The sequence below is a fragment of the Antechinus flavipes genome, chromosome 4, assembly GCF_016432865.1.
Source record: "Antechinus flavipes isolate AdamAnt ecotype Samford, QLD, Australia chromosome 4, AdamAnt_v2, whole genome shotgun sequence".
Taxonomy (NCBI): domain Eukaryota; kingdom Metazoa; phylum Chordata; class Mammalia; order Dasyuromorphia; family Dasyuridae; genus Antechinus; species Antechinus flavipes.
Window position 1 is genome coordinate 94,232,351 of NC_067401.1, and position 25,748 is coordinate 94,258,098.

The following is a 25,748-nucleotide window of genomic DNA, read 5'->3' on the forward strand; positions in this document are numbered from 1 at the left end:
AATTCTTCTTTCAAATTTATGCACATTAAATTCTAAATGTTTTTATACCCCTTACATTTGCTGCTCCTGGACAAAGGCATATTTAAGAAACCCCAATAATTTGTGCCCTTTTGGTTTGGGAAATGAGATGGGTAGCAGAGAGAAAACAACAACAACAACAACAACAATAATAGCCTCAAAAAAGGCATTCAGACTCCTCTCCCCAGGGTTGCTTAGAAAGACAAAGAGTTCTCACATTAAGAATTTTCTTTCCTTTGAAATTTTCTTAGCACAGTTAGCAATCCTTCCCCCTAATCTTTCCTTTCTGTTCTTTCTGGAAGAATTAGTACCGTTCCCAAGGAAACGCTGCAACAATTCTGACTGTCCTCCAACGTATTCCACATCAACTCCTCTGCTCATCATGGCGGCTACCCCACCCACTCTAGATCTGTGCTTTGCTGTAGGTGTCTTCTCAGCTGCAGTTACTCTGACTGCAATACTTTCTGACAGTTTTCCAAGCCAAGTTAATTAAGTTTCTCAGCTAAGCTTCAGATTCCTAATCCCCCACTCATTGAAAATCCTATTTGGATCCTCAAGTTTCTAAAAAATTCTGTTTTTTTAATTTTTAAATTTTATTTTATTTATTTATTCTGTTTTATTTTTTTTAATTCAACAAACATTTATTGGGCATCTACTACATGCAACAATATCAAAATATAGACAAAGCTACAGTCTACTAGCCTTTTTGTGTCTTTTTCACTCTGCACAGGTCAGTTAGAGCCCAGTAGTTCCAAAAAGAGAATTCCATGACAAAGTGTCTGTCATACTTCAAGTAGTGCAGAATCCATAAGACCTCAAAGCAAAATCCAATTCATATTTAGATCATTTTTTTAAATGACTCAGCCTCCTTGGCATTTGTTCACATATATCTATCTCTCAGCCTTTCTGGTTCAACTGACCTATTTTCTTTCATGAATAACAAATTTATGAAAATTTATAATGCTTCAAAAACATGTTATAACCATAATATACAACAAAAATATATAATGCTTCAAAAATATATTATAACCATAATATGCAACTAAAATGTGAGTTGCTATCTTTGGGTAAACAAATGTAATATAATGAATGCTGTGGAAGGGATTCTAATTCAGATTTGGATCAGATTAGAGATCCTTTTCAGCTTTGTAATTTTACAATTTTGTGAAAGGAGTCTTCAGATGGGGTCCTGAGTACATACTCCTTATTAAACTTGTGATCTTAAACAAGTAATAACCTTGGTGTCCAAATCTGCGAAATTTCAAAAAAAAAAAAATACTTGCACCATCTATCTCACAGGATGCTACTAGGATAAAAGTCAAAATAAACCCACAGGGCTTAAACTTTTTCCATGTAATCCCTATTCACTCAAGACATTTTTTCTCAACCTCAGGTATATAAGTATATAAAATGGGTATACAAATCAACCTTTTATGATAATAAAACATAAAGAAATTTATTTTAAAACATAAAGAAATTTTATTAAATAAAAAGGAAAAATCTTGGATATATATATATAATTTTACCATTTATTAAAAACAAAGGAAAATTTGCATACTAATGAGATGGATGTGTTTATTTACTTTTACACAAAGAATTAAATCAGAATATGTGACACTGTAGGATGTAAAACACTAAGAAATATTTTTCTATTGCCAAATTTTTCCCAACTCCCGCATTCAGTTATCCACAATTTAAGATAACTTGAGATAAGATACGTAGAAAACTATTTCCTAAACAAGAGCCCCTAATATTTTGCTTCATAAATCATCTAAATGTCCACAAGAGAGTTCCAAAAAATCTCTTTCAATTAAATGGACATTCTTTCTCAATTCAAGGCATTTATTGTATTCATATGAATATAATTTTCATATGAATATCAATATTCAGTTTTCTATTGTTACAGAAATTGAATATACATTTTAATCATTCATCTGTTTATTTGTTGTTTGTCCTTAATACTGTCTCAAATTTTTAAAGTATAGTACTTTGGAGGCAGAAATCATATCTCTTTAATTCAATTTATGCAGCAAAGACATACTGATGAGTTGAGAGAATTGGGGTGGGAAATCTCCTCTGGTCTGAGGTGCTGATTCTATGCGTAAGAATTTGCAAACCCCAAATCTGTGTGGCAAAAAGGGATTTATTGGCACTAAGAAGCCAGCTTACTAGGAAGATAGGCTATAGCAAAGGTGGGCTACACTGAGAAGAAGATATCTTAACAGTTGGCCAGATCCTGTTTAGCATATCTGCAAAGATATCTGAGCATGTAGCTAGATATATTGGGGCTTGCTTTGATCTTTGGCCTGGGGTGGGGAGTGGGGGTAGGGCAACTCCTGAGAAACTGATTTTCAATTCAATTCAATTCAATTTTAAATTGAATGAGATTATTTAACTGGAAGTGTGAGCCATTAAGAGTTGTTTGTGGCAATTCAATGGAGGGTAATTGACCAAGATCTCCAATTGAAAGAAACCACTTACCTGAGAGTTTGCAGGCTTCTGGGCCCTTCAAAAGATCTTAGTTTATCTCAATACTATGAGCATTTTCCCTTCTAGACCTGCTAGAGAATATCCTTCTCCAATTCTCGAGACTTCTTAACTGCCTCCTTTCTGCCCTCTAGAGTCTAGATATGGTAGCACTCTACTAGCTTATATATTATATTTCCTTGAACTCTCATATATATAATAATATACAATAATATATTATTATGTAACATATAATATATATTGTTATTATTAAACATTATATATTATATATAGAGATCCTAGATGCTCTAATTGTAGAAATGGCAGAGTTGAAGATATAACCAAGGCTGCAGTATTAGAGCATTCCAATTTTCTCTACCAAAATTTTGCTCACTGGATTTCCCCAGTTTGAAATAGATTCCCTCCTACACTTAATCTCCAAATTTTATCTATTCTTCAAGGACCAATTCAAGTCGCCCTTTCTACAGGAAATCTTCCTCAAACCCTTTTAATTTCAGTGCCTTTTCCCTGATAATTATTTTCAATATATCTTGTATATGTTAATTTGTATATATTAATATGCATGTTGTCTCCTCCATTAGATTATAAGTTCCTTGAGGGCCAGGGGCTATGTTTTGATTCTTTTTGTATACCCAGTACTTAGTACCATACAGTATTTGGCACATAGGAAGTACTTACTAAACATATACTGTTTGATCTCATCTCTTCATGAAGTCAGCCTATATTACTCCATGCCACGTTGATTGCTATTTTTTCTTTTTTTTTTTAATTTGCCTCTTATAGCACATTTAGGTATACCACCAGTTTTGGGTACAAAACATTCCTACTATTAATTCCATATTATTTTGTTATCAGATTTGTATTTTTCATTTCCCAAAGCAGATAGTAAGCATCTTGGGGGTATAGAAGTTACTTTCATTTCCTAAAATGCATTAATTAACAAGCTACTGAATAAGTGAATAAATAAAAAATGAGTGAAAAAAATTATTACTCTTACTAGGTGTTAAGCACAGTGTTAAAAACTTAATATACAAGAGCAACAAGGTATCATCTTGTACCTACAGCCTAGGCAAAAAAATAGAAAGAGGCAATATAAAGGGTGTCAAAAAATACTAGTATAGTTTTAAGCTATTAAAGATAACTACCCTATGATTTTGGGGACATCATATACTTAGAGAAGTGGTGATCATAGGGGTGTATTTTGCTTTGGAAACTATTGGGGGAGGACAGAGCAAAGACCCTGGAGTAGAAGCAAGACTTCATCTTAACTCTTCTAAATTCTCATCCAAATAATTTCAAAACACTTCAAGTCAAAATTCTTGAGTGGCAAAGCCAACAAAAGGTCAGGGTGAAACAATTTTCCAGCCCAAGACAACTTAGAACCTATGATAGGAAAGGTCCATCACACCAGGGTGATGGTCAGGTCATGAGTAACATCTTGGCAATACCAGCAGCAGACTTTGTAGGCAATTGCATTAGGGATAACAACAGCTTCAGAAGCTCTCAGGACACAGGCAATAAAGAGCTTGGACTCATCAGAAAGAAATTGCAGCAGACCTTTTGCTGGTGCTGGGTAGAGAACCCAGATGCATTGCCCATATGCAGTACCAGACTGAAGTACCAGGGCTAAAAAGATCACTAATGCTTGCTAGCCACTGGAAAACAGAAGCCCTGGTCTTAGTTTCAGGTGGAGAAGAATGTTAATGGTTCCTCACAGGAAAGCAGGGGATCTAGCTTCAGCTTCAAGGCAAAAAGGAACACTGGTGCTTGTGATTGCAGGTCTCCTGCTCCTGCGGTAATAGGAATACTAGCACTTGTAGCTATAAAGGAACAGATTTCTTTCTGAATTAAGATCAGAGCACAGGCCAGGAGAACACCACAAATATCCTTAGTTCATACCATCTTTGAAGCACTGACAACTTACAGATCCCCAGAAGTAGCTCTAAAAACAGTAGAACAAAAACCTGAAGCTCAGGATAGTACCCCTCCACCTGGGTAGCAGAATTCAACTTTAACATAAAGTTAAAAGTCAAGAAATAGGCTGGAGAGCTGAGCAAATAACAAAAAAAAAGAAACTAACCATAAGTAACTGTTACAGTGAGAGGGAAGATCAAGACACAAGCTCAGAAGAAGAAAATAATGTTAAAACAGCTACAAGTAAAGCATTAAAGAAAAAAAATGTGAATTGGATATAAGCCCAACAAGAATTCCTGGAAGACCTCAAAAAGCATTTTAAAATGAAATGAGAGGAAGAGGAAAAACCAGGAAAAGAATGGAAAAAAAAGAGTCAAAAGCTTGGTAACAGGAGCACAAAAAATACTGAAGAAAATAACAGCTTAAAAATAGAATTGGCCTAATGGGGAAAGTACAAAAATTCACCATAGAAAAGAACTTCTTAAGAATTAGAACTGGGTGGGTAAAAGCTAATGACTCCATGAGACATCAAGAAAGAATAAAAAAAAGTCAAAAAAAAAAGAAAGGATAAACTACTTTATTGGAAAACAATCAGAGAGAAATTGTTTAAGAAATATTGTACTATCTGAAAGCTGTAATAAAAAAGTCTAAGTATCATCTTTCAAGAAATTAACAAGGAAAACTACATTGATATCCTACAATCAGAGAGTAAAATAGAATCAAAAGGATCCACCAAACACCTCCTAAAAGAAATCCCAAAATGAAAACCATCAGGAATATTATGACCAAATTCCAAAACCTTTGAGGTCAAGGGGAAAATATTGCAAGCATTCAGAAAAAAAGTAATTTGAATAGTGAGGCTATAGCTAGGATCACACAAGATTTATCAGCTTACACATTAAAGGATCAAAGGGCTTGGAATTCAATACTCTAGAGGGCAAAAGGTCTTCTGGATGGGGAGAATGAGTATATAATAAAATAGAGGACTTTTAAGCATTCCTGATGAAAAGATCAGAAGTGAATAGACCTTTTGACTTTCAGCTACAAGATTTAAGAGAAGTATAAAAAAGTAAATATGAAAAAGAAATCAAAAGGTAATTAATAAGGTTAAACTGATTTCATTCCTATATAAAAATAAGATACTTACAACCCCTAAGAGTTTTGTCATTATTAGGAAAATTAGAAGAAGGATATATAGACAGAGAATTGTGAGTTGTCCATGAAAGGATAATTTCCAAAAATTAAATAGATGAGAAAAAGGGATGCACTGAGAGAGGGAGAATGGGGAAGTATAATGAGAAAAAATATCTCAAAAAAAGAGGCATGAAAGGAAGAGTTTTTACAGTAGAGAAGAAGATAGGGTAGGGGATAGCAAGGAACAATTAAACCTTATTCTCAATGGAATCAGTTCAAAGTAGGAATAACATACACAGTCAGTTGAATATGGAAATCTATTTTACCTTACAGGAAAGGGCAAGATGATAAAAGAAAATTGGATGGTACTGATAGAAGAGAGGATGGATTAAGAGACACAATAGTCTGAAGCAAAACAGACTTTTAAGAAGGAATAGAGTAAAATGGGAGAGATAGAAGACTAAATAAGAAGAAAATTAGAATGGAAGGAAATACAAATTTAGGCATTGTAATTGTAAAGGTGAATGGGATGAACTAGACCATATAATAGATGGACAAATGGATTAAAAACTAGAATTCAACAATACATTGTTGACAAGAAATACACTTGAAACAAAAAGACACACACAGAGTGAAAATAAGGGGGTGGAACACAATCTATTATGCTTCAATTGAAGTTTTAAAAAGAGCAGGAGCAGTAATAATGATCTTTGAGAAAGCAAAAGCAAAAATAGACCTAATTAAAAGACATAAGCAAAAAAAACTACTTTTTGCTAAAAGATACTTTAGACAATAAAGCAATATCAATACTAAATGTATAGGCACCAAATGGCTTAGCATCCAAATTCTTAAAGGAAAAGTTAAATGAGTTATAGAGGGGAATAGATATTATAATCTATACTATCAACTTTCCCCTCTCAGGATTAGATAACCTAACCAAAAAGTAAATAAGAAAGATGTTAAGGAGATGAATAGAATTTTTGAAAAATTATGGTAGCCCTCTGGAGAAAACTGAATGGGAATAGAAAGGAGTATACTTTTTTCAATGGTACATGGAACCTTTACAAAAATTAACCATGAATTAGGATATAAAAACCTGACAACCAAAGGCAGAAAAACAGAACTTTAAATGAATCATTTTCAGATGATAATGCACTTAAAAAATTATGCTCAATAAAGGATCTTGGAAACAGATTAAAAATTAATTGGAAATTAATTAATTTAATCCTAAAGAAAGAGTGAATCAAAGAATAAGTCAAAGAAACAATAAATGATTTTATTAAAGAAAATGACAACAATGAGATAATATACCAAAATTTATGGGATGTAGCCAGTACAGTACTTAGGGAAAAATTTATCTCTAAATGTTTATATCAATAAAATTGAGAAAAAGCAGATCAATGTATTATGCATGCAACCAGAAAAACCAGAAAACCAAACAAATTTAAAATCCCTGATTAAATTCAAAATTGGAAATCTTGAAAATCAAGACTAATTAATAAAGTCAAAAAAAGAAAGCTATTGAACTAATAAATAAAAGTAGGAGCTGGTTTTATGAAAAACCATAAAATGGACAAACCATTGGTTAATTTGATTTTTAAAAAGAAAACCAAATTACCAACATTAAAAATAAAAAGGATGACTAAATAAAGATAAAATTAAAGCAATTATAACATGCTATTTTGTCCAATTACATACCAATAAATCTAACAATCTAAATGAAGTAGATCGTTATTTACAAAAAACATAAATTTATCAGATTAATAGAAGAGAAAATAGAATACTTAAATAAAGGCTAGGATGGGGACTATAATGAAGGTTTCTTGAATATTATTGAGTAAAGAAAACCAAGGACACTTGGAGTTTTTTGCTAACCAGACTTTTTGCTTGACCAAGTTATTTCAAATGTAATTCAATAAATATTTACTAAATTCAAACCATTATTCAACTTAAATATCCCTTTTCCTCAGAGAACACAGTGTAGTATAATGGAATGAACTTTGGGATATTAACACATTGTTGGTGGAGTTGTGAACTGATCCAACCATTCTGGAGAGCAATTTGGAATTATGCTCAAAGGGCTTTCAACTGGGCATACCCTTTGATCCAACAGTTTCTCTACTGGGTCTGTATCCCATAGAATCATAAAAAAGGGAAAAGGACCCATATGTGCAAAAGTGTTTGTAGCAGCCCTTTGTAGAAGTAGTGGCAAGGAACTGGAAACTGCCCATCAGTCGGGAAATGGCTAAATAAGTTATGGTATATGAATGTAATGGAATTTTTTTGTTCTATAAGAAATGATCTACAGGATGATTTCAGAAAGTTCTGGAGAGACCTACATGGACTGAGTCCATGAAGTGAATAGATAGAAATCAAGAGGACATCGTACATAGCAATAAGATTAATGTGATGATCAACTATGATGGACTTGGCTCTTTTCAATAGTGACTTTTGATGGAGAGAGCCATCTGCATTCAGAAAGAGGACTATGGGAACTGAATGTGGATCATAACATAGTATTTTCACCTTTTTTGTTGTTGTCTAGGGGAAGGGATAGAGAAAAGGGAGGAAGAAAATTTGGAACACGAGGTTTTGCAAGGATGAATGTTGAAAACTATCTTTGCAGAAACAAAAAGCTATTATCAAAGAGAAAGAAAAGACAGAGAAGCGCGAGACAGATAGACAGAGACAGAGAAAGACAAAGAGAGAATATCATGAAGGGCCTAACCTGAAGTATCTACACAACACAATGTGTTTTAGGATATATGTAGCATAATATGCTAAGTATACCAGACCATTAGGTTAGTTATCTACTAGATTTTGAGCTCTCTGGCAGCTGGTTCTGAGTAAGTGCTATTTGGCTGTATGTTAGTACCGAAATGACAAGACTGATAGATATGTATTCCTGTAGTAATTCGATCTTGCCTAAATTGTGAGCTATGAGAGAAAACTTCACTGTATTCTATTTATCAGCTTCTTCTTGAGTTTTTTTATTTAAAAAATTAACAACATAGATCCAAATATAGTAAATAAATTTTCCTTTCATTCTCTCCAACATCCCACCCAAGTTTCTCTATGAATTATTAGCTGAAGATAAGTATACCCTCTATATTCATGGATACTTTACATACATGCCCATTTATTACCATATAGGGATTGGACTGGTGTCTACAAAGATAAGCATTAAATACAAAGTCCTGTCCCCTATTAAGAGAACAAACATTTTCAGCATTGCTGCTTTGACAAGTCACCTGATGATTAGATTTCAGCTAATAGCTAAACATATATTAAAAGCATGTCCTTAGTTACAGAAATGGCTTGGTTCCAGGAAATGAGCTACAAAAATACTCAACAGTACACTGTGAGAAGTTGTATTTAGCTTGAAAAGGAAGATACCCAACACTGTATCAGATATAATTAAATAATGTGGGCCACTGCAATGATTATAATTGAATAACCTTATCATCTCAATCTTTTCAACATTAATATTTCAAACTTTATAACTGACACTAATGTTAATTTTTCTCTCCAGAAGTTGTGATAATTATCTTGTTTTACAGAATATATGTACTTCTCTCCTTCATTAAAGTCCTACTTCAATACTCCATGGCATTGTGGAGGCCAATTTTGAGTTTTCAAAAATTATATTAGAATCATGTCAACCTAAATAGATCTTACCAAGTTGAAAAGACTTTTAGTAAGGGCTTAGGAATTGATGGTATTTATCAACTAAGCATCAGCCTAGGTAAATTTGAAGAGATTCATTATCAGAAAATTTAGCTACCAAGAGACCACATTTTAGCCTCAGAAATTCTCTCTACCAAAAAAAAAAAAAAATCACCCATCAAAGGCAAACGGAGCCATGATCTGGGTTAATTGAGAAAATATCCACATTGATAAAAGTTATACATATCATAATGTATTTTTCCTATTCTTAGCAATAAAAGGCACTCTTGAAAGATAAAGTTAATACTTATCATTAATATTTATAATATATCTACAAAACTTCCATAAACATAAGAATGGGGATATTATTTCTTTGTTATAGGTAATTACTATGTGAGGAAACTTCTTTTGCAAATGAGATCAGAACCTTCTCTACAACAGAATAAGTGATTTGTCTAGAATCAAACAGCCACTATTTGTGAGAGATACCACTGGAATCAGATCTTCTTGGCTTCAAAACCAGCTCTCTATCCTCCATGTCATACTGTCTACTATTTTGCTTCCTTTTTTCAAAAAAAAAGAAAAAGGAAAGAAAAGAAAAAGAAAAAAAGATACTACACTTACTAAAATCCTTCTGCAAGAAGGAATTCCAAACCAAAGAGCCTGGATTAAGGTAGACCATGAAACCCTCTGAACTGTGGTTATTATTAGGCACTGCATCCATTGTAACCCTATAGACGTCATCATGTGTTACCAGCATCTGTTGACAGATTTCATACCAGGCATATCACTGAAATGGCAAGTGTGAAGAGGGTAGCCCATAATAGAAACAATGGCATTTTATTTGTGACCTGATCCAACAAATTGTCTCATAGGACATAAATGCAGTCCGCTGTCAGGGCTGAGATCACAGTTCAATATTACATTACTGGGTTGAGCAGAACAGGGAATTATTTGTAAAATTTATTTATCACTGTTTTAAAAAAATATTGATACCCTTAGATCTAGTCCTTATTGGCATATTATTTCCTATATATTTTTACCAATCTTAAGTTAAAGAAACAAAATTTTTCTTATAAACTCTTTAATTACATTTAAGTTCCAAGAATGCCAGGTTTGTTCTTTAATATATACCCCCACCAATACTTTAAAGTGGACAGATTAAAATAACTTAACTTATACCAATTCAAGGAGTTAAATATCCCAGGACTGTTTTTTAAGAATAGGCATTACATTAAAGAATATTTTAAATGAGGTTTAAAAACTTAAGTGTTCCAGAAGACTTCAGTGTGTTATTCAAAAATTCACATTAACACATTCAATTAACAGTAACAATAACCTATTACTCTTCTCTATTAAAATGTATCACTTGCTTAAACCAATAATTTCAAAAAAGAATTCCAAATAATCTCTCCAAAAATATGGATTTTTTTATGTTCTCTTAAGCATTTGGGGGAAAGCAAACTTTGAAACAAAGATTTACTGGACTACAGAAGCAAAACTCTGCATAAACAACTTTAAAAAAAGAAAATATTTATATAATACAATTCAAAACTGAAAGACTGGAGGAAAAAAGGAGTTTATTTTCTTTGAGGGAGAAGATACCACAATCAACATGAATTTTTTGTGTAGAAAATAAGACTAAATTCAGCTATTTCTTTGGTTATTCAGATTAATCTCTGGATTTAGTTGTGCGAACTTTTTTTATCATTCAATTTGAAAAGCGGATTCCTAAAAACAGAATTCATTAGTTTTGCTGGCCAATGATATTTTAGTCAATTAACATTTCAAGAGTTTGTATTTTCCTCACTATAATTTGTGAAAACTCTCTTAAATTTTGAAATTTTATAGTTTTCCCTTACATTCAATTTCCAATTTATTAATTCCAAAGTATTTCAAATTTTAAAGTGGAAGAAAATAGCTTATACTTTGAGAATTAGGAATAGGAAATTTAGATATAATAATTTTTAATCAAAAAAGATCCTCTAAGAAAAAGTTTACAAAAGAAAATCGCTCAATATAAAAAAGAAAGAAAATAATGTGATATTTTGTTAATGGGAAAAAATGTGTCAGTTATCTAAAGTGAGAATCCCTTAATGGAAGTGGAGAAGTATGAATATGTGTTTTATTCTCATTCAATTAAATCCAGAAATATTGCTTATATCTCTATTGTATGCAAAACACTATGGTAGTGGAGAGAGGAGGATATCACAATTTCTTCCCTCAAGGAGATGTAGATAAGAATGCCAAATGAATTCTAAGCAAAGTACTACTAAAGTTTTGAGGAGAAAGAAATCATTTTCAGATGAGTATGGGCATAAAAAGAGGGAAGCATTTTGAAGTACCCGATTGAAGTATTTCACAAGGAAATAGTGACTAGAGAGAGTAAATTCCAGACAGGAAGGATAGGTAATTTGTATAAATGCTCAGGATCCAATCTTTCATGTATGCATACATTGGGAGTTGGAGTTGGTAGATATGTGGATGAATTAGTGACAGAAATACAACCATGACTGAACACGTCATTCACTCATCCTAAAGTCAATCCCTTAGAAGGGGAAGTTCCCTCTTGCTCCACCCCTCAGAAGGAAGGAAAACCATAAAGCCATATTACTTTTATCAGAAAAATGTGACCAGAGGATTTGGGTTGAGAGGTCTCTATTGGCTTGCCTGAAGAATCTTCTTACCCAATAAAGGCTCCACAGCTTTTAACCTGGTGAAATTACCTATTTGTTCCAACCAAGAGAATCAAGAATGTTCCACTGGTCAGACAGCAGCCAACCAGAATGGAGAGGCAGAGTCAGTGTTTTTAGAATCTGGCTGACTCCTCTGTCCCTGGTGCTTACCTCAATGAACTATATTTAAATAGTGTAATAAAATGTCTTTTCAGTGAATAATACTACCTGGTCCTAATATAGAATCTCTCTCCAAGGGGCTCACACTCAAAGACATCCTTTAACTCTTGAGAGCATCTTTCTGAAAAAGAGCTAAAGCAGAGAGCCTGGTTATCCTATTACTGGTATTAATAACAAATAACTCATTGATGATTCTAGCTTACTTTGTACAATGATTAAAATTTTCCTCACAATAACCCTGTAAGGTGGTTATTAAATGGAAAGGAAGAGACTAATAAAACTTGCATATAAAAAGTGACTATAGTTACTCTGCTAAGGTCAAAGAACTGGTTTGAGGGTCAATATGAAATTTTAGAGTTGGATTTTTCTCCCTACAATACTTAAAACATTTTAGTATTATTACCCCCAACAACTTTTCTTTCCACATATAAGCTATTAAAACTTAAAATCGCACTAAGACCTTTGGGACACGCTATATTTTGTATGTATGTGTCGATTATTTTTCAAGATTTCTCTAAAATTTAAAAACCTATATTACACACACACATACACACACACACACACACACACACACGCCCACACAATACACAATAATGTTTCCATTTCTGAAAATGGATTCCTTTCTAAGCATCCCTCTGGGATGGGAATAAGAAAGGTCGTGATAGTACCTAACTCTGGGATAGGCAGACAGGTATCACCCGCAGATCCCAGGGTTCTTCTATGGGGGGGTTCTGCGCTGTAATTTAGACATAAGGGACACCTTAGGGCCACGGCAGCGCCCGATTCCTTTGGCTGACCTTTCTCTGCTGTTTCTCCCAGGCGGGGTCCAGTAGCAGATCCCGGTCCCATTCTTCCTCTTGGATCATGTATTCGTCATCTTCATAGACGTAGTTGTACTGCACACCTGGCTCTATCTGGTTCATGGCGCTCAGGTTGGTTCACCTTCTTCGCAACGACAAATACGCGCCGGGGCGGTTCCGAGGGCGACTCAGCCGGAGGACAGGCGAGGGAGGTGACAGAGCTCTCTCCCTTCTCGGAAGGCGCAGGGGATCTGAGTTCTTGGAGGACTGGGACTGACACTGAGAAGCCCCGGTTGCACTCTATGTTGGGCCGGCTGAGCAGATGGAAGGTGACGGGGTCGTTGAGCAAGCTACCTGTGTGCAAGTTGACCTTCGCGCGCGCCCCACTCGCGACTGCACGAGCCTTGCTTCAGGGGATGAGTCTCCAGCGAGCACCAGCTCAGGCTCGGAACCAGGACCGCGGCTGCTTAATATCCCCGCCACCTGTCACGTGGGTCAGCCCAGGCCGCGCCTGCTCCCCTTCCCCACCCCAAATACCACCCCCCTTTCATCCCACCCCTTTGCTCTCAGTCCTTCCAGAGCTCTAGCGCTGTCTCCCTCCCCACGCATAGAAGTCCCACCTCCGCTTCTCCTTTCCCTTTGCTCCCCAGTCTTCTCTTTTTTTCCCAGCTTCCCACGCCACGATCTTTGTGTGTCTCTTGTAAAGCTTTTTCGGCAGCTCACTCCCCATCCTTCAAGCCTTATCAGTCCCATTCACGCCCACCCCACCTATCCCTTGATTTTGTGGAGCTGGGTGCAGAGGGGGAAGCGCAGGACATTAATGGTCCGTTGTGTGATTTTACAACTCCTCTATCCCAGTCTCCTACAGCCACTGCTACCTTGGGAACTTTATTTCTCGTGAAAAGGAGAGAAACCTAGTCTTCCCACACCTCCTTTAATCCCTTTCCCCTTTTTTTGCTGGTCTTCATCTCGAGCTTTTCTGACCCTGGAGTGAAGACTACCCTTATTAAAGGTGTGACACACTCCTCTGTGAAAATACCCCATCTGCTTCTGTATCTGCTATTATCTAGTTAGAGAGCTGTGCCCTAATACCCAGTTCGCAATCATCTAGACTTTGATTTCTTTCTTTATTTTATTCTTTATTTTAAAGACTCAAACAAAAAAACAAAAACCTTATAATGGCCTTAGTGACCTGTGAGTTCCTAAAGATACTACCACAAAATGGTATTTCCGTTGGATTTGAATTTCCAAATCAAGACTTGACCAATCCAGTTAAACTGAGATTCAGATTTTTAAAAGTAGAGATTCAGTGGAACTGGCTTGGATCCTGGATACTACCTTTATGATATTTGGCAAGCTATTTTATATCTTTGGTCTTCAGCTTTCTTATCTGTAAAATGAGGTATGATCCTATGGAGACTGGAAGAGTGATATCTGACCTGCTAGTCATATAATTTCCAGTGACTGACAACATAGATGCTAACAAGACTGCTGAATTTGTCTATTGGAAATATTTGACTCCTTTATGTGCCATAATAGACTGTCTTTGCACCTGTCATTGAAGTGCTAACTATCCTGCCTTTTAAAAACATAAAAGAACTACTAGGAATGAGTCAGGAACAACCATGGAATCTGCTAGGAGCTTTGAACAAATGTTCAAGGGTTACTTCAGAGCAGTCATCTCATTGGTATAGTCAACTTACTGGGAAGCTAAAGTGACTTGTTTTATTAAGTCTGCACAATTAAACCTAAAAACATGGTAACATTACTTCTTTTCTTTTCTTTTTTTAAAAGAGAGTAGTTAGGTTTTTGATTTAGAGATTAATAAAAAACAGCCCACCTCTAATCAGCAAAAGCATCATTATCATGTCTATCAGCATATAATTCTAGGAATAAGTGACTAATATTTTCCTGGCAAGATATTCTTAAATTAATAATGATATTTTTAATTTAAATAATTCATTTTATTTTTAAAGTTCATCTATATTCCACATATTGTTCTTACTTGATAAGATTATAAGATTCACATTTTTTTGATATTTTGTTTTCACATTACCTTCATTTCCATATGTAACCCTTCTCATCCTTCAGAGAATCAACCACTATACTAAAGAATACAAAAGAAAAAGAAAAGAAGCTGTTTACCCTAACTACCTACATAGGAATTAAGGAGTCTGCCAAGATATTCAGTGTTCCATATCCATAGTTGTCTTCCTCTTCAGAGAAGAGCAGATAAAGAATTATCTCTTTCTTCTTCATGGTCAATCTTATATATTATAATTATATTGAGTTTGGAGTTTTTGTTGTTCTTTTCATTTGCACTGTTGCCATCATTGTATATATTTAATTATTTACTCTGTTTATATCTCTGTATCAGTTCATAAATCTTCCCATGCATCTATGTATTCTTCATATTTAAATCATCTATTTTAATCAATATTTTTGAGTAATTTTATTTAATTGATTGAGGATCAAGACTACACTGTTGACTAGCAACCTGGGGAGATTCAGACTTTAAGATCATGTCATTTGGGTTGACCTCAAAGTTCTCACTTATTGACATTCTGTTCATTCTTCAAGACTTAATCTAAATGCCTTCTTTTGTCATATTCCAGAAGAGATCTCTTCCTTTTCCCCCTCTTTAGTGCTTAAATGGAATCATTCATACAATGTTATTCTCATTTATCCTCACATTTTAGCTATTTAGAACAGTCCTCATTCCTACTTGATTCTAAGCTCCTGGAAGGCAGGGACTAGGGAAGTGGATATAGTATGATGAAAAACCTGCTGAATCTGGAATTAGAAAATCTGGATTCATATACTTTTATCATTATTTATGTGTCTAAATACAATCAATCTCTCCATAATTCAATTTTCTCATTTGTAAAATATGAAGGTTGGGCTAGATGATTAAATGGCCTATAAAATTTCTTTCAACTCTAGATTTATGATTCTGTGTTTTGTACAATTTTGGGTCTTGATACAGTACTTTTTATAAAGTAGTCACTCAATAAATATTTATTGAATGATACAATAGATGAATAAATGAACAAACAGATATATTTGTGCAGTCAGGTTAGCAATGCAAACTCATGTGCAGCACTCTTTGAGTGCATTAACAGACACAAGTAAGAATTTTTCAAGAGCCTAGATTTATTAGCATTCTAAGAGATTAAGTGATTCAGTTGAGGTCACCTAAACCAAAAAATGACAGCTAAAAATAGAAGGCAATCCTCCACATATACAGGCTCTTCTGACCTTCTTACAACTCTGTTTCCTCCCTAAACCTATATATCATCACTGCTTACCACAAAAAAATAAAGAGGGTTTCACATCTAAGAACTATGGTCAGACCCTAGAATCTCTCATTTAAAAATTTTTGAAATGTCATCATATGTTAGCCTTTCTTTTTAAAAATAGATTTTAGATATTTTCTTCAAAATATTCATTTGTAAGCTGTTCAGAACTCAGAACCCCAGATACAAGGAATTGGAGGATCAGAGTAGGAAATTAGAGAGAGGGAAAGGGGGAAAGAAAAAATGATGGAGATTCTCAGGTGAGGATTTAGAAAGAAACTATTTTGAGAGTGAGTAGTGGTGAAAGATAAATTACTGGATTAAAACTCCTTAGGGTTCAAATAAAAAGGTAGATATGGATTCCTGTCACTGTAAGTTTTCTTGGATCTAGGCTGAATTGGCAGTCCCCCTTTCTTAACTTAACCAGCCTTAGGGACTGATCCACCTGTTTCCCTTTCCCTTTTTACCACCTGCTACTTTCAACTAAAGTTTCTTAGCTCACTGAAGAATAAGAAGCACAGATTTACTCCCACTTAACCATGAAGGAAGCGCGTAGTTCTCTGGAAAGAAAATTGAGGCTTACATTAATAAAAAAAAAAAAAAGTTGTTTTTTTCTTTTAATTTAGATTTGCAAAGTTGCTCAAGAGTATCTATGTAACAGTCTTTAAAGAGCATAAGGCAGCATTATAGTTGTGGAAATGTATATAGAAAAATTGTACATGTTTAGTGTATTGGATTGCTTTGCCATCTAAGGGAGGGAGTGGGGAGAAGGAAGAAGAAAATTTGGAACAAGAGATTTTTCAGGGGCGAATGTTGAAAACTATGTATATATTTTGAAAATAAAAAAAAGCTTTTAAAAAAGAGCACAAAGGATTGAAGTAATATTCATTAAATGCCTACTAAGTATTAGGGATATTAAAAAAGGGAAAAGATAGTTCTTGCCCTTAAGAAGCTTGCGGTCTACTGGGGGAGACAACATGCAAACAAATATAAGAAGCAAGCTATATACAAAATAAATAGAAATAATTAAGAGAAGAAAGACACTAGAATAGTAGGAGTTGGAGAAGGCTTCCTGTTTTAAGTCGGGACTTAAAGGAAAGCTAGTAGTTGGAGCCATGGAGGGAGAGCTAGAAAAGACCTGAAAAAACATTTCCCTAGTCCATCCTTCTTAATTTTCAGATGACAAAAATGAGGCCCTAAGAGGTCACCCAGTTAGTTAGAGCAGAGTTAGGATTGGTCCACATTTTGAAGGAAAAGGTAAATGCTTCTTTTACAGAGAAGTGATATTGATTAATCATGTGCTTTAGGAATGTCTATTTGGCAACACTATAGAGAAAGGATGGTAGAAAAGAGACTTCACTCCTCTCTAGGCTACACACTTGACTTTCCAGACTTTTTCTACCATGCCACAGAAATCTCTTCACTATGAAAATTCACATTTCCCCTGGAATTCACACACCCCTTGTCCCTCCAAGCTAGTTATATCATCACTCCTTTCTAGGCTGCACTTCTGACCCTTAGAACTTTCACAACTTAGCCCCTTCTATCTCCCTAGCTAAACTGCTCTTGTCCCTTACTGTTTCAGGTTTCTTTTATGTATTTTCTTCCCCTATCAGAATGTAAACTTACTGAGGTCAGAGATTGTCTTTATACTTATATTTGTATTCCCAATACTTACTATAATGTCTGAAATATTCAGTTAAGTGTTTTATTTAATAAATGCTCACTGATGTGACTTTAGACAAAGAATTTTTTAAATCTTTTAAAAATTTTATTAAAAAAACAGAATAAGAAGAAAAGAAAAACAAAATAAAACAAAAAAGAGAGTATTGTCATGTGCTCAACAGAGCATTAGGGAGGATTCAAACTATTTAACAACAAATTGCCTGATCAAGAAAGTATATATATATGAAATGTATATTCATGAGTGGCTATCTTTTCTTTACTTCTTTGTAGGTTGTTTTTTGTTCTCTGTTGTACACATTTTTTACTTTATTCTTTTTTTCCCTTTCACTCCCCCCCCACTTCCTCCAAGCAGGCTATGGTTAAGAAAGACTATATTTATGTATACATATGTAGATATAGACATACACATACATACACAAATATCTTTCCTTTCCTGCTGATCTTTGCTTTAATTCTACGCCTTAACTTGCCTTCCTATTACTTAACCTGCTTCCATCCATGATCTTTCCCTTGTCTTCTTCCCTTATCCTTTGCTTGCCGGTCTGCCCATCCCTCTCCTCTTACTTCTTTATAGATTTTGGAAGGCGCTATACCCTTCATGATATATATGTAGTCTTGCCTATTTAACCCTTTCTTGATGTGGGTAAAATTTCAGAACTATAAGCTCTCCTCCTCTCTCTAATGCCTCTGTCTATTCCTTCTCTGCACTTCATTTGTATGAATAATTACTATTTTTACTTAAAACTCTGTTCCAATCTTTCTTTTGAGCTACACTATTGCTGATGTCAGTCTTAAATATATGGTATACATTTCCCATGTAAAAAATCATAAGCAACTTGTCCATATTAATAAATTGATCTTTGATATTGACTCATATATGAAATTTTCTATTGAGTTCAGGTTTGGTTGATAGAAAGTCCAGAAAATGTACAAATCTGTTGAATATACATCTTTTCTCATTCAATATTTTGGATAATTTTGCTGGGTTTTTGGCCACAGGTCTAGTGCTTTTGATTGCCAGTACATATGATTCCAGGACCTGTGGTCTTTTATTGTGCCTGTTGATAAATCCTATACAATTCTAATTGTAGCTCCAGCATATTTGAATTTTTTTACTTGTTTCTTGAAATATTTACTCTTTGATCTGGGGGTTTCAAAACTGGGCAATAATATTCCTGAGTGTTTTCCACAAAGGATCTCATAGAGGTGATAGTTGGTAAATGTTTTCTATTTCTACTTTCCCCTCATGTTCTAGCACTCCAGGATAATTGGATTATTTCTTGCATTATTGTGTCAAAGTTTTTTCTTTTGGTCACAGCTTTCAGGCAATCCAATTATTCTTATATTTTCTTTTCTTGACTTGTTCTCCAAATCTGTTATTTTTATTAGGAGATGTTTCACATTCTGTTCTATTTTTTCATTCTTTATAATCTCTTTTGTTATTTCTTGGTTTTTCATAGTTTCACTGGCTTTCCCTTGCTCAATGATTTTCAGAGTTATTTTCATCTTTGAGTCTTTATCAGCTTTCCTACTTGGTTAACTTTTTTTTGTAATCTTGTTTCTCTTTTTTTTTTTTTTTTTTGTTGTTGTTGTTGTTGTTTTTCCTCAATGCCTCTCATTTGACTTTTAAATTTTTTTTGAGTTCTTTCATAAATTTGCTCTGGGCAGAGAGTCATTTAACATTACTCTTTGGAGTAGAAGAAGCTTTTTTTTTAATTTCAGTGTCCTCCTTTGAAAATGAACCCAGGTATTCCCTATTCCCATAGTAAATTTCTATGGTGGGTTCTTTCTTCTTTGCTGGGTTTTTTTTAATAAGAGGTATTATTTCTAGTCATATGAAAAGGTGCTCTAAATCACCATTGATCAGAGAAATGCAAATCAAGACAACTCTGAGATGCCATTATACACCTCTCAGATTGGCTAACATGACAAAAAAGAATAATGATGATTGTTGGAGGGGATGTGGGAAAACTGGGATACTAATACATTGTTGGAGTTGTGAACTGATCCAATCATTCTGGAGAGCAGTTTGGAACTAGGCTCAAAGGGTTATAAAACTGTACATAATGCACAGTGTCTCTACTGAGCTTTTATATGCCAAAGAGATCTTAAAGAAGGGAAAAGGATCCACATGTGCAAAAACGTTTGTGGCAGCTTTTTTTATAGTGGCAAAAAACTGGAAACTGAGTGGGTACCCATCAGTAGGAGAATGGCTGAATAAGTTATGGTATATGAATATTATGGAATATTATTGTTCTATAAGAAATAATCAGCAGGATAGTTTCAGAGAGGCTTGGAGAGACTTAAATAAACTGGTGCTAAATGAAATGAGCAGAACCAAGAGATTATGGTACACAGAAATAGCAAGATTATACAATGATCAATTCTGTTGGATATGGCACTCCTCAACAATGAGAAGATTCAGACCAGTTCCAATGATCTTGTGAAGAGAGCCATCTATACTGGGAGAGAGGACTGTGGGAACTGACTGTGGATCACAATATAGCATTCTTTTTGTTGTTTGCTTGCATTTTATTTTCTTTCTCATTTTTTTCTTTTTGATTTGATTTTTCTTGCGTGGCAAGATAATTGTATAAATATATATGCATATATAATATAATATATAATATATTATGTTTATATGATAACAATCTATTATATATTAACATATATTTTTATCATGTTTAACATATATTGAATTACTTGCTATCTAGAGGAGAGGGTGGGAAGAAGGAGGGAAATTGGAACATAGGGTTTTGCAAGGGTTAATGTTTAAAAAAATTATCCATGCATATCTTTTGAAAATTAAAAAGTTTTACTGAAAAATAAATAGATAGATAGATAGATAAAATAAGAGGTATTAGGGTAAGCACCTTTAATTGTGGCATGGAGGATGGTGCTTTCAGCTTCACTTCAACTCTCCCCTCTGACCTAGAATTTTTCTTCTGCACTTACGGGGTGTCCAGGTTCCTTCTCACCCAGGGCCTTGTCTCTGCAGCACAGTTGGACCTGGTGTTCCTGATCAAACAAGGTTCCCTCAGTCTTGCTGGACTCTGACCCCCCACTCCTTAACCAGTTCAGGAGGTGAAAGCATCTGTGGTTCCTGCTGAGGATCCAGCCAAACCCAGCTGGCCTTAGAGGTCCCCATTTGGTGTTTCTTCAGAGATAGCCTGGAGGTAATTGTACTTTACACTGGTTAATCTGCCTCCTGGGGTCTTTCTTTCGATCTTATTGGTTGTGCCTGAAAACCGAGAGAAGTAGTAGTATCTAAGAGGTAGTACTATGGATAGTGTCAAATGTTGCAGAGAGGTTGAGGAGAATAAGGATTAAGAAAAGAGCATTAGATTTGACAAGTGAGATCACTGGAGAAACTTCCAGATCATGTAACTAATAAAAATAGAGAGCTAGACAACAAATTTAAGCATCTATAAATGAATACTGCAAAAAAATTGAAAATGATTAAAAACCTGATGAGACAGAGGACTCTTTGAATTTTTGAGGAATGCATGAAAATATAGCATACTATTCCTGAATAGTTTAAAAGAGAAACAGGAATTGTGAAAGCAGAATAATGACCTACATAGTAGAAATAATGGACAGAATAGGAAAATTTAAATCTTCTATGCTAAATCTCAACAAAGAAATAAAAGAGAGAATAATTGATTGAGGATGCAAATGCAATGAGGAGGAAAAGAAGCAAAAATGAGATTTCATTCAAAAAAATCCTCCCCAAACAAGCAAAACAACGATTTCAAAGAAAAGATTCAAAGAGACAATTTAGGGATTATAGATCTCCCAGAAGAACATAAGGCAAAAAGTCTGAGCATATGACATGATAAAATAAATTTACCCAGAAATTTCTGAACACAAAAAACAAATGACTGATCAAAAGAATCCAAAAATTACTTGCAGAAAAAGAAAAAAACAAGGCTGCCCACTCCAAGATACATAATAGTTAGATTGAACAAATCTCATTGAGAAACAACAAATTCTGCAAGCAACAGGAGAAAGACAGAAAAAGAAATTCAAATCACAAAAGACTATTCTGTGTAATGTCTAGCTCTCTGGAGGAATTCAGGATCAGCCCAAATCCTTGGTCTTAGTGGAAAAATTATTTCCTTTTTAGTATATAGATGTATATCAAAAAATTGTGGAGAAAATGGACATCCTTGTTTTCCTGCTCTTTTTATTAGAAAAGATTCTAATGTATCACTAGTGTATATAATGTTTGTTTTTTGGTTTAGATGGATGCTTTTTGTCATCTATTGAAATAATTATAGGGATTTGAGACATTTTGGTTTTAGTATGATTATGTTGATTGTTTTCCTAATGCTGAATGCTCTTTCGTATTAAAAAAACTATTTTCATCATAATGAATGATTTATTGGATATATTGCTATAATCTGACATGTTTTGTATAAAATTTTAAAATCAATATTCATCAATAATAATAATCTATATATTTTCTTCTGTGTTTTAACTTTTCCTGGTTTAGATATTAGTACTTTATTTTTCAAATAAAAAGATTCTGGAGGGTTCTTGCTTTCATAGTTTTTGAAAATAATTTGTATAATATGGATACTAATTGTTCTAAAATATTTGATAGGATTCTCCTTTGACTATATCAGAATTATGAGTTTTTTTCCCCACTCTAGGATTTTCTTTGCACTTCTTTTTCTGAGATTGGGTTATTTTAGATCTCTATTTGATCTTTTATCAGTCTGAGTATTTTACATTTTTGAAGGTATTTCTCTATGTCTTCTATTTTCTTAGTTTTGATAGCATATAGTTATGCATTATTTATTAAGTATTGTATATCTATATATTATATATAGATATATATATATTCTGGCTGATTTTTTTATATCCTCGGGGCTTGTTTTAATTTTATGTTGCTTATTTGCTATTGTTGATCTGATTTTTCTGCCCTCTTTTAAAAAATCAGATTTATTGAAAGTATATTTATTTTTGATATATGAAGGTAATTAATATTATTGTTCTATAAAAAATGATGAACAAGATGATTTTATAAAGGCCTGGAAAGATTTACATGAATTGATGTTGAGTGAAACAAGCCGAATCAGGAATATATTGTATACAATAACAGCAAGAATGTGATGATCAACTATGAAAGACTTGGTTCTTCTCAGTCGTTCAAAGACTTAAAGCAGTTGCAATAGATTTTGGACAGAAAATGCCATCTGCTTCCAGAAAAAAAAACTAAGGAGACTGAATGTAAACCAACACATGCTATGTTTACTTCTTTTTTCTGTTTTTGTTTTTAATCTCTCCCATGGTTTTTCCCTTGTTCTGATTTTTCCTCTGCCAACATGATTCATAATGCAATGTGTGCTGATAAATAAATAAATTTTTAAAAAGTATATTGACTTTATTGTATTTATAATTTCTAGGTGATTTTGGTTTCCAACTTATTTATCCTCTAATTTTCTTTGTCTCCCCCTTTTTGCTTATTTTTGTTTTGATTATTTGTTGGCTTTCTAATTTTAAAAATGAATATTAAGTTTGTTAATTCTTTCTTTTTCTGCTTTGCTAATGTATGTTTGTAAAAATAATTTTTTTTTCCCTTTGAGGACTACCTTTAGCTATATCCCAGACATGTTTATATGCTTTATTATTATCATTTTCCCCCACATCATTGTTATTTCTTTATTTATTCTTTCATTATTTACTTTTTTTTTACACTTGTCTATAATAGCTCTGTGCTCTAATACATGGTCAATCTTTTAAAAAAAAATTAGTTCCATTGGTACTGAGAAATCTATCTATATGTGTGTGTGTGTGTATAGATAGATTTCTCAGTATATGTATTTATACACACATACATTTAAATACACATACACACATAATTTTTAATCCTATTGAGAAGATTCCATAAATCTTTTAGCTCTAGTTTCTCAAGCAATTTGTTCAGTTCTAGATTTTCCCCTTTGCTTATCTTTTTGTTAGACTTACCCAAAACTGAGAGAGTGACACTGAAATTTCCTATCTCTATTTTATTATTGTGTATGTATTTTTTAAGTTTAGTCAATGTTTCCTTAAGTATATGTACTATATATGTTTAATAGTGATATTAGTTTTGTCTATGGCTTCCTTCTTTTTACTGTAGTTTCTTAGTTTATCCTTTTTTAATATTTTGAACTTTGGCTTTGTGTGATACCAAAAATGCAAGTTCTGATTTTCTAAATTGATTTGATATATAGTAAATTTTTCCAGGTCCTCACTTGTATGTATTATTTTTTTGTTTTTTAATATGTATTTCCTAAATGAATGTAAACTGTTTGCATTTTTGTTTTTCTTCCCAGGTTATTTTTTACCTTCTGAATCCAATTCTTCCTGTGCAACAACAGAACTGTTCGGTTCTACATACATATATTTAGGATAGACAGTGACATATTCAACATGTATAGGACTGCTTGCCATCTGGGGGAGGGGGTGAAGGGAGGGAGGGGAAAAGTCAGAACAGAAGTGAGTGCAGGGGATAATGTTGTTAAAAAATACCCAGGCATGGGTTCTGTCAATAAAAAGTTATTTTTTTAAAAAAGACATATCATTTGCATTAAAAATATGTATTTCCTATAAGCAACAGATTAGGGGATTTTGTTTAACACTCATTTTATTGAATTATTTAATCCATTCACATTTTAAATTACATGAGTTAGGTTTATATTTTCTTCCATTTATCTCTAATTTTTTAAAATTATAATTTCCTCCTCATATCCTCAGTTATTTTTAGATTAATCTTTTTTATTGTAGTACTATTTTCCTCACTATCTTCTCCTTATTCTTAAGCCTTTCCCATTCCCACTCCTACCTCAATGCCTATAGGTTATTCTTTTCTTCAGTTTCTAAGTTTTGCCTAAGTTCCATTTTCTTTCTTGCTCTTTTCTGGCTATTAAATTCTTCCCATTTCTTTTTTCCTCTTAATTTAATAATTAAATAATTTATGTTGTTGCTTTGTTGCTGATTCCCTTTCTCCTGAGGCCATTTTCTCCACAATTTTTTGATATACTTCTATATACTAAAAAGGAAATAATTTTAAAATAACCATTTGTAATAATATGATAGTATACTTGGAAAATCATAGCAAAGTAGCAGAGATTTAAAAAAAATTATTATAGCTTTTTATTTACAAAACATATGCATGGGTAATTTTTCAACATTGATCCTTGCAAAATCTTCGGTTCCAACTTTTCCCCTCCTTCCCTCATCCCTTCCCCTAGATGGCAGATAGTCCAATACATATTAAATATGTTAAATCCAATATGTGTATATATATTTATATAGTTATCTTGTTGCACAAGAAAAATCAGAAGTAGAAAGAAAGAAAAAAAATCTGAGAAGGAAAACAAAAATGCAAGCAAACAATAACCAAAAGAGACGAAATGCTATGTTCTGGTCTACGTTCATTTCCCATAATTCTCTCTCTGGGTGTAGCTGATTCTCTACTGAACAATTGGACCTGATTTGAATCATCTCATTGTTGAAGAGAGCTACATACATCAGAGTTGATCATTGTATAATTTTGTTGTTGCCATGTATAATGGTCTCCTGGTTCTGCTTATTTCACTTAGCATCAGTTCATGTAAGTCTCTCCAGGCCTCTCTGAAATCATCCTGCTGGTCATTTCTTACAGAACAATAATATTCCATAATATTAATATCCCATAACTTATTCAGTTATTCTCCAATTGATGGGCATCCATTCAATTTCCAGTTTCTAGCCAGTACAAAAAGGGCCACCATAAACATTTTTGTACATGTGGGTCCCTTTCCTTTCTTTAAGATCTCTTTGGGATATAAACCCTGTAGTAACACTGCTGTATCAAAGAGTATGCATAATTTGATAACTTTTTGAGCATAGTTCCAAATTGC

At 33.6% G+C, this 25,748-nt stretch overlaps 1 protein-coding gene across 2 annotated transcripts in view; it reads right to left on the bottom strand.

Moving 5' to 3' along the window:
• Nucleotides 1-13,006, bottom strand: part of ACTN2 (actinin alpha 2) — a 91,778-nt gene extending 78,772 nt beyond the window's left edge. For both annotated transcript variants that reach the window (XM_051993543.1, XM_051993544.1), the window contains exon 1: nucleotides 12,872-13,006. In XM_051993543.1, coding sequence (XP_051849503.1) covers nucleotides 12,872-12,997 — 126 coding nt within the window. In that variant the 5' untranslated portion in view covers nucleotides 12,998-13,006. The remainder of the gene's footprint in view (nucleotides 1-12,871) is intronic.
• Nucleotides 13,007-25,748: the final 12,742 nt, after the last annotated feature.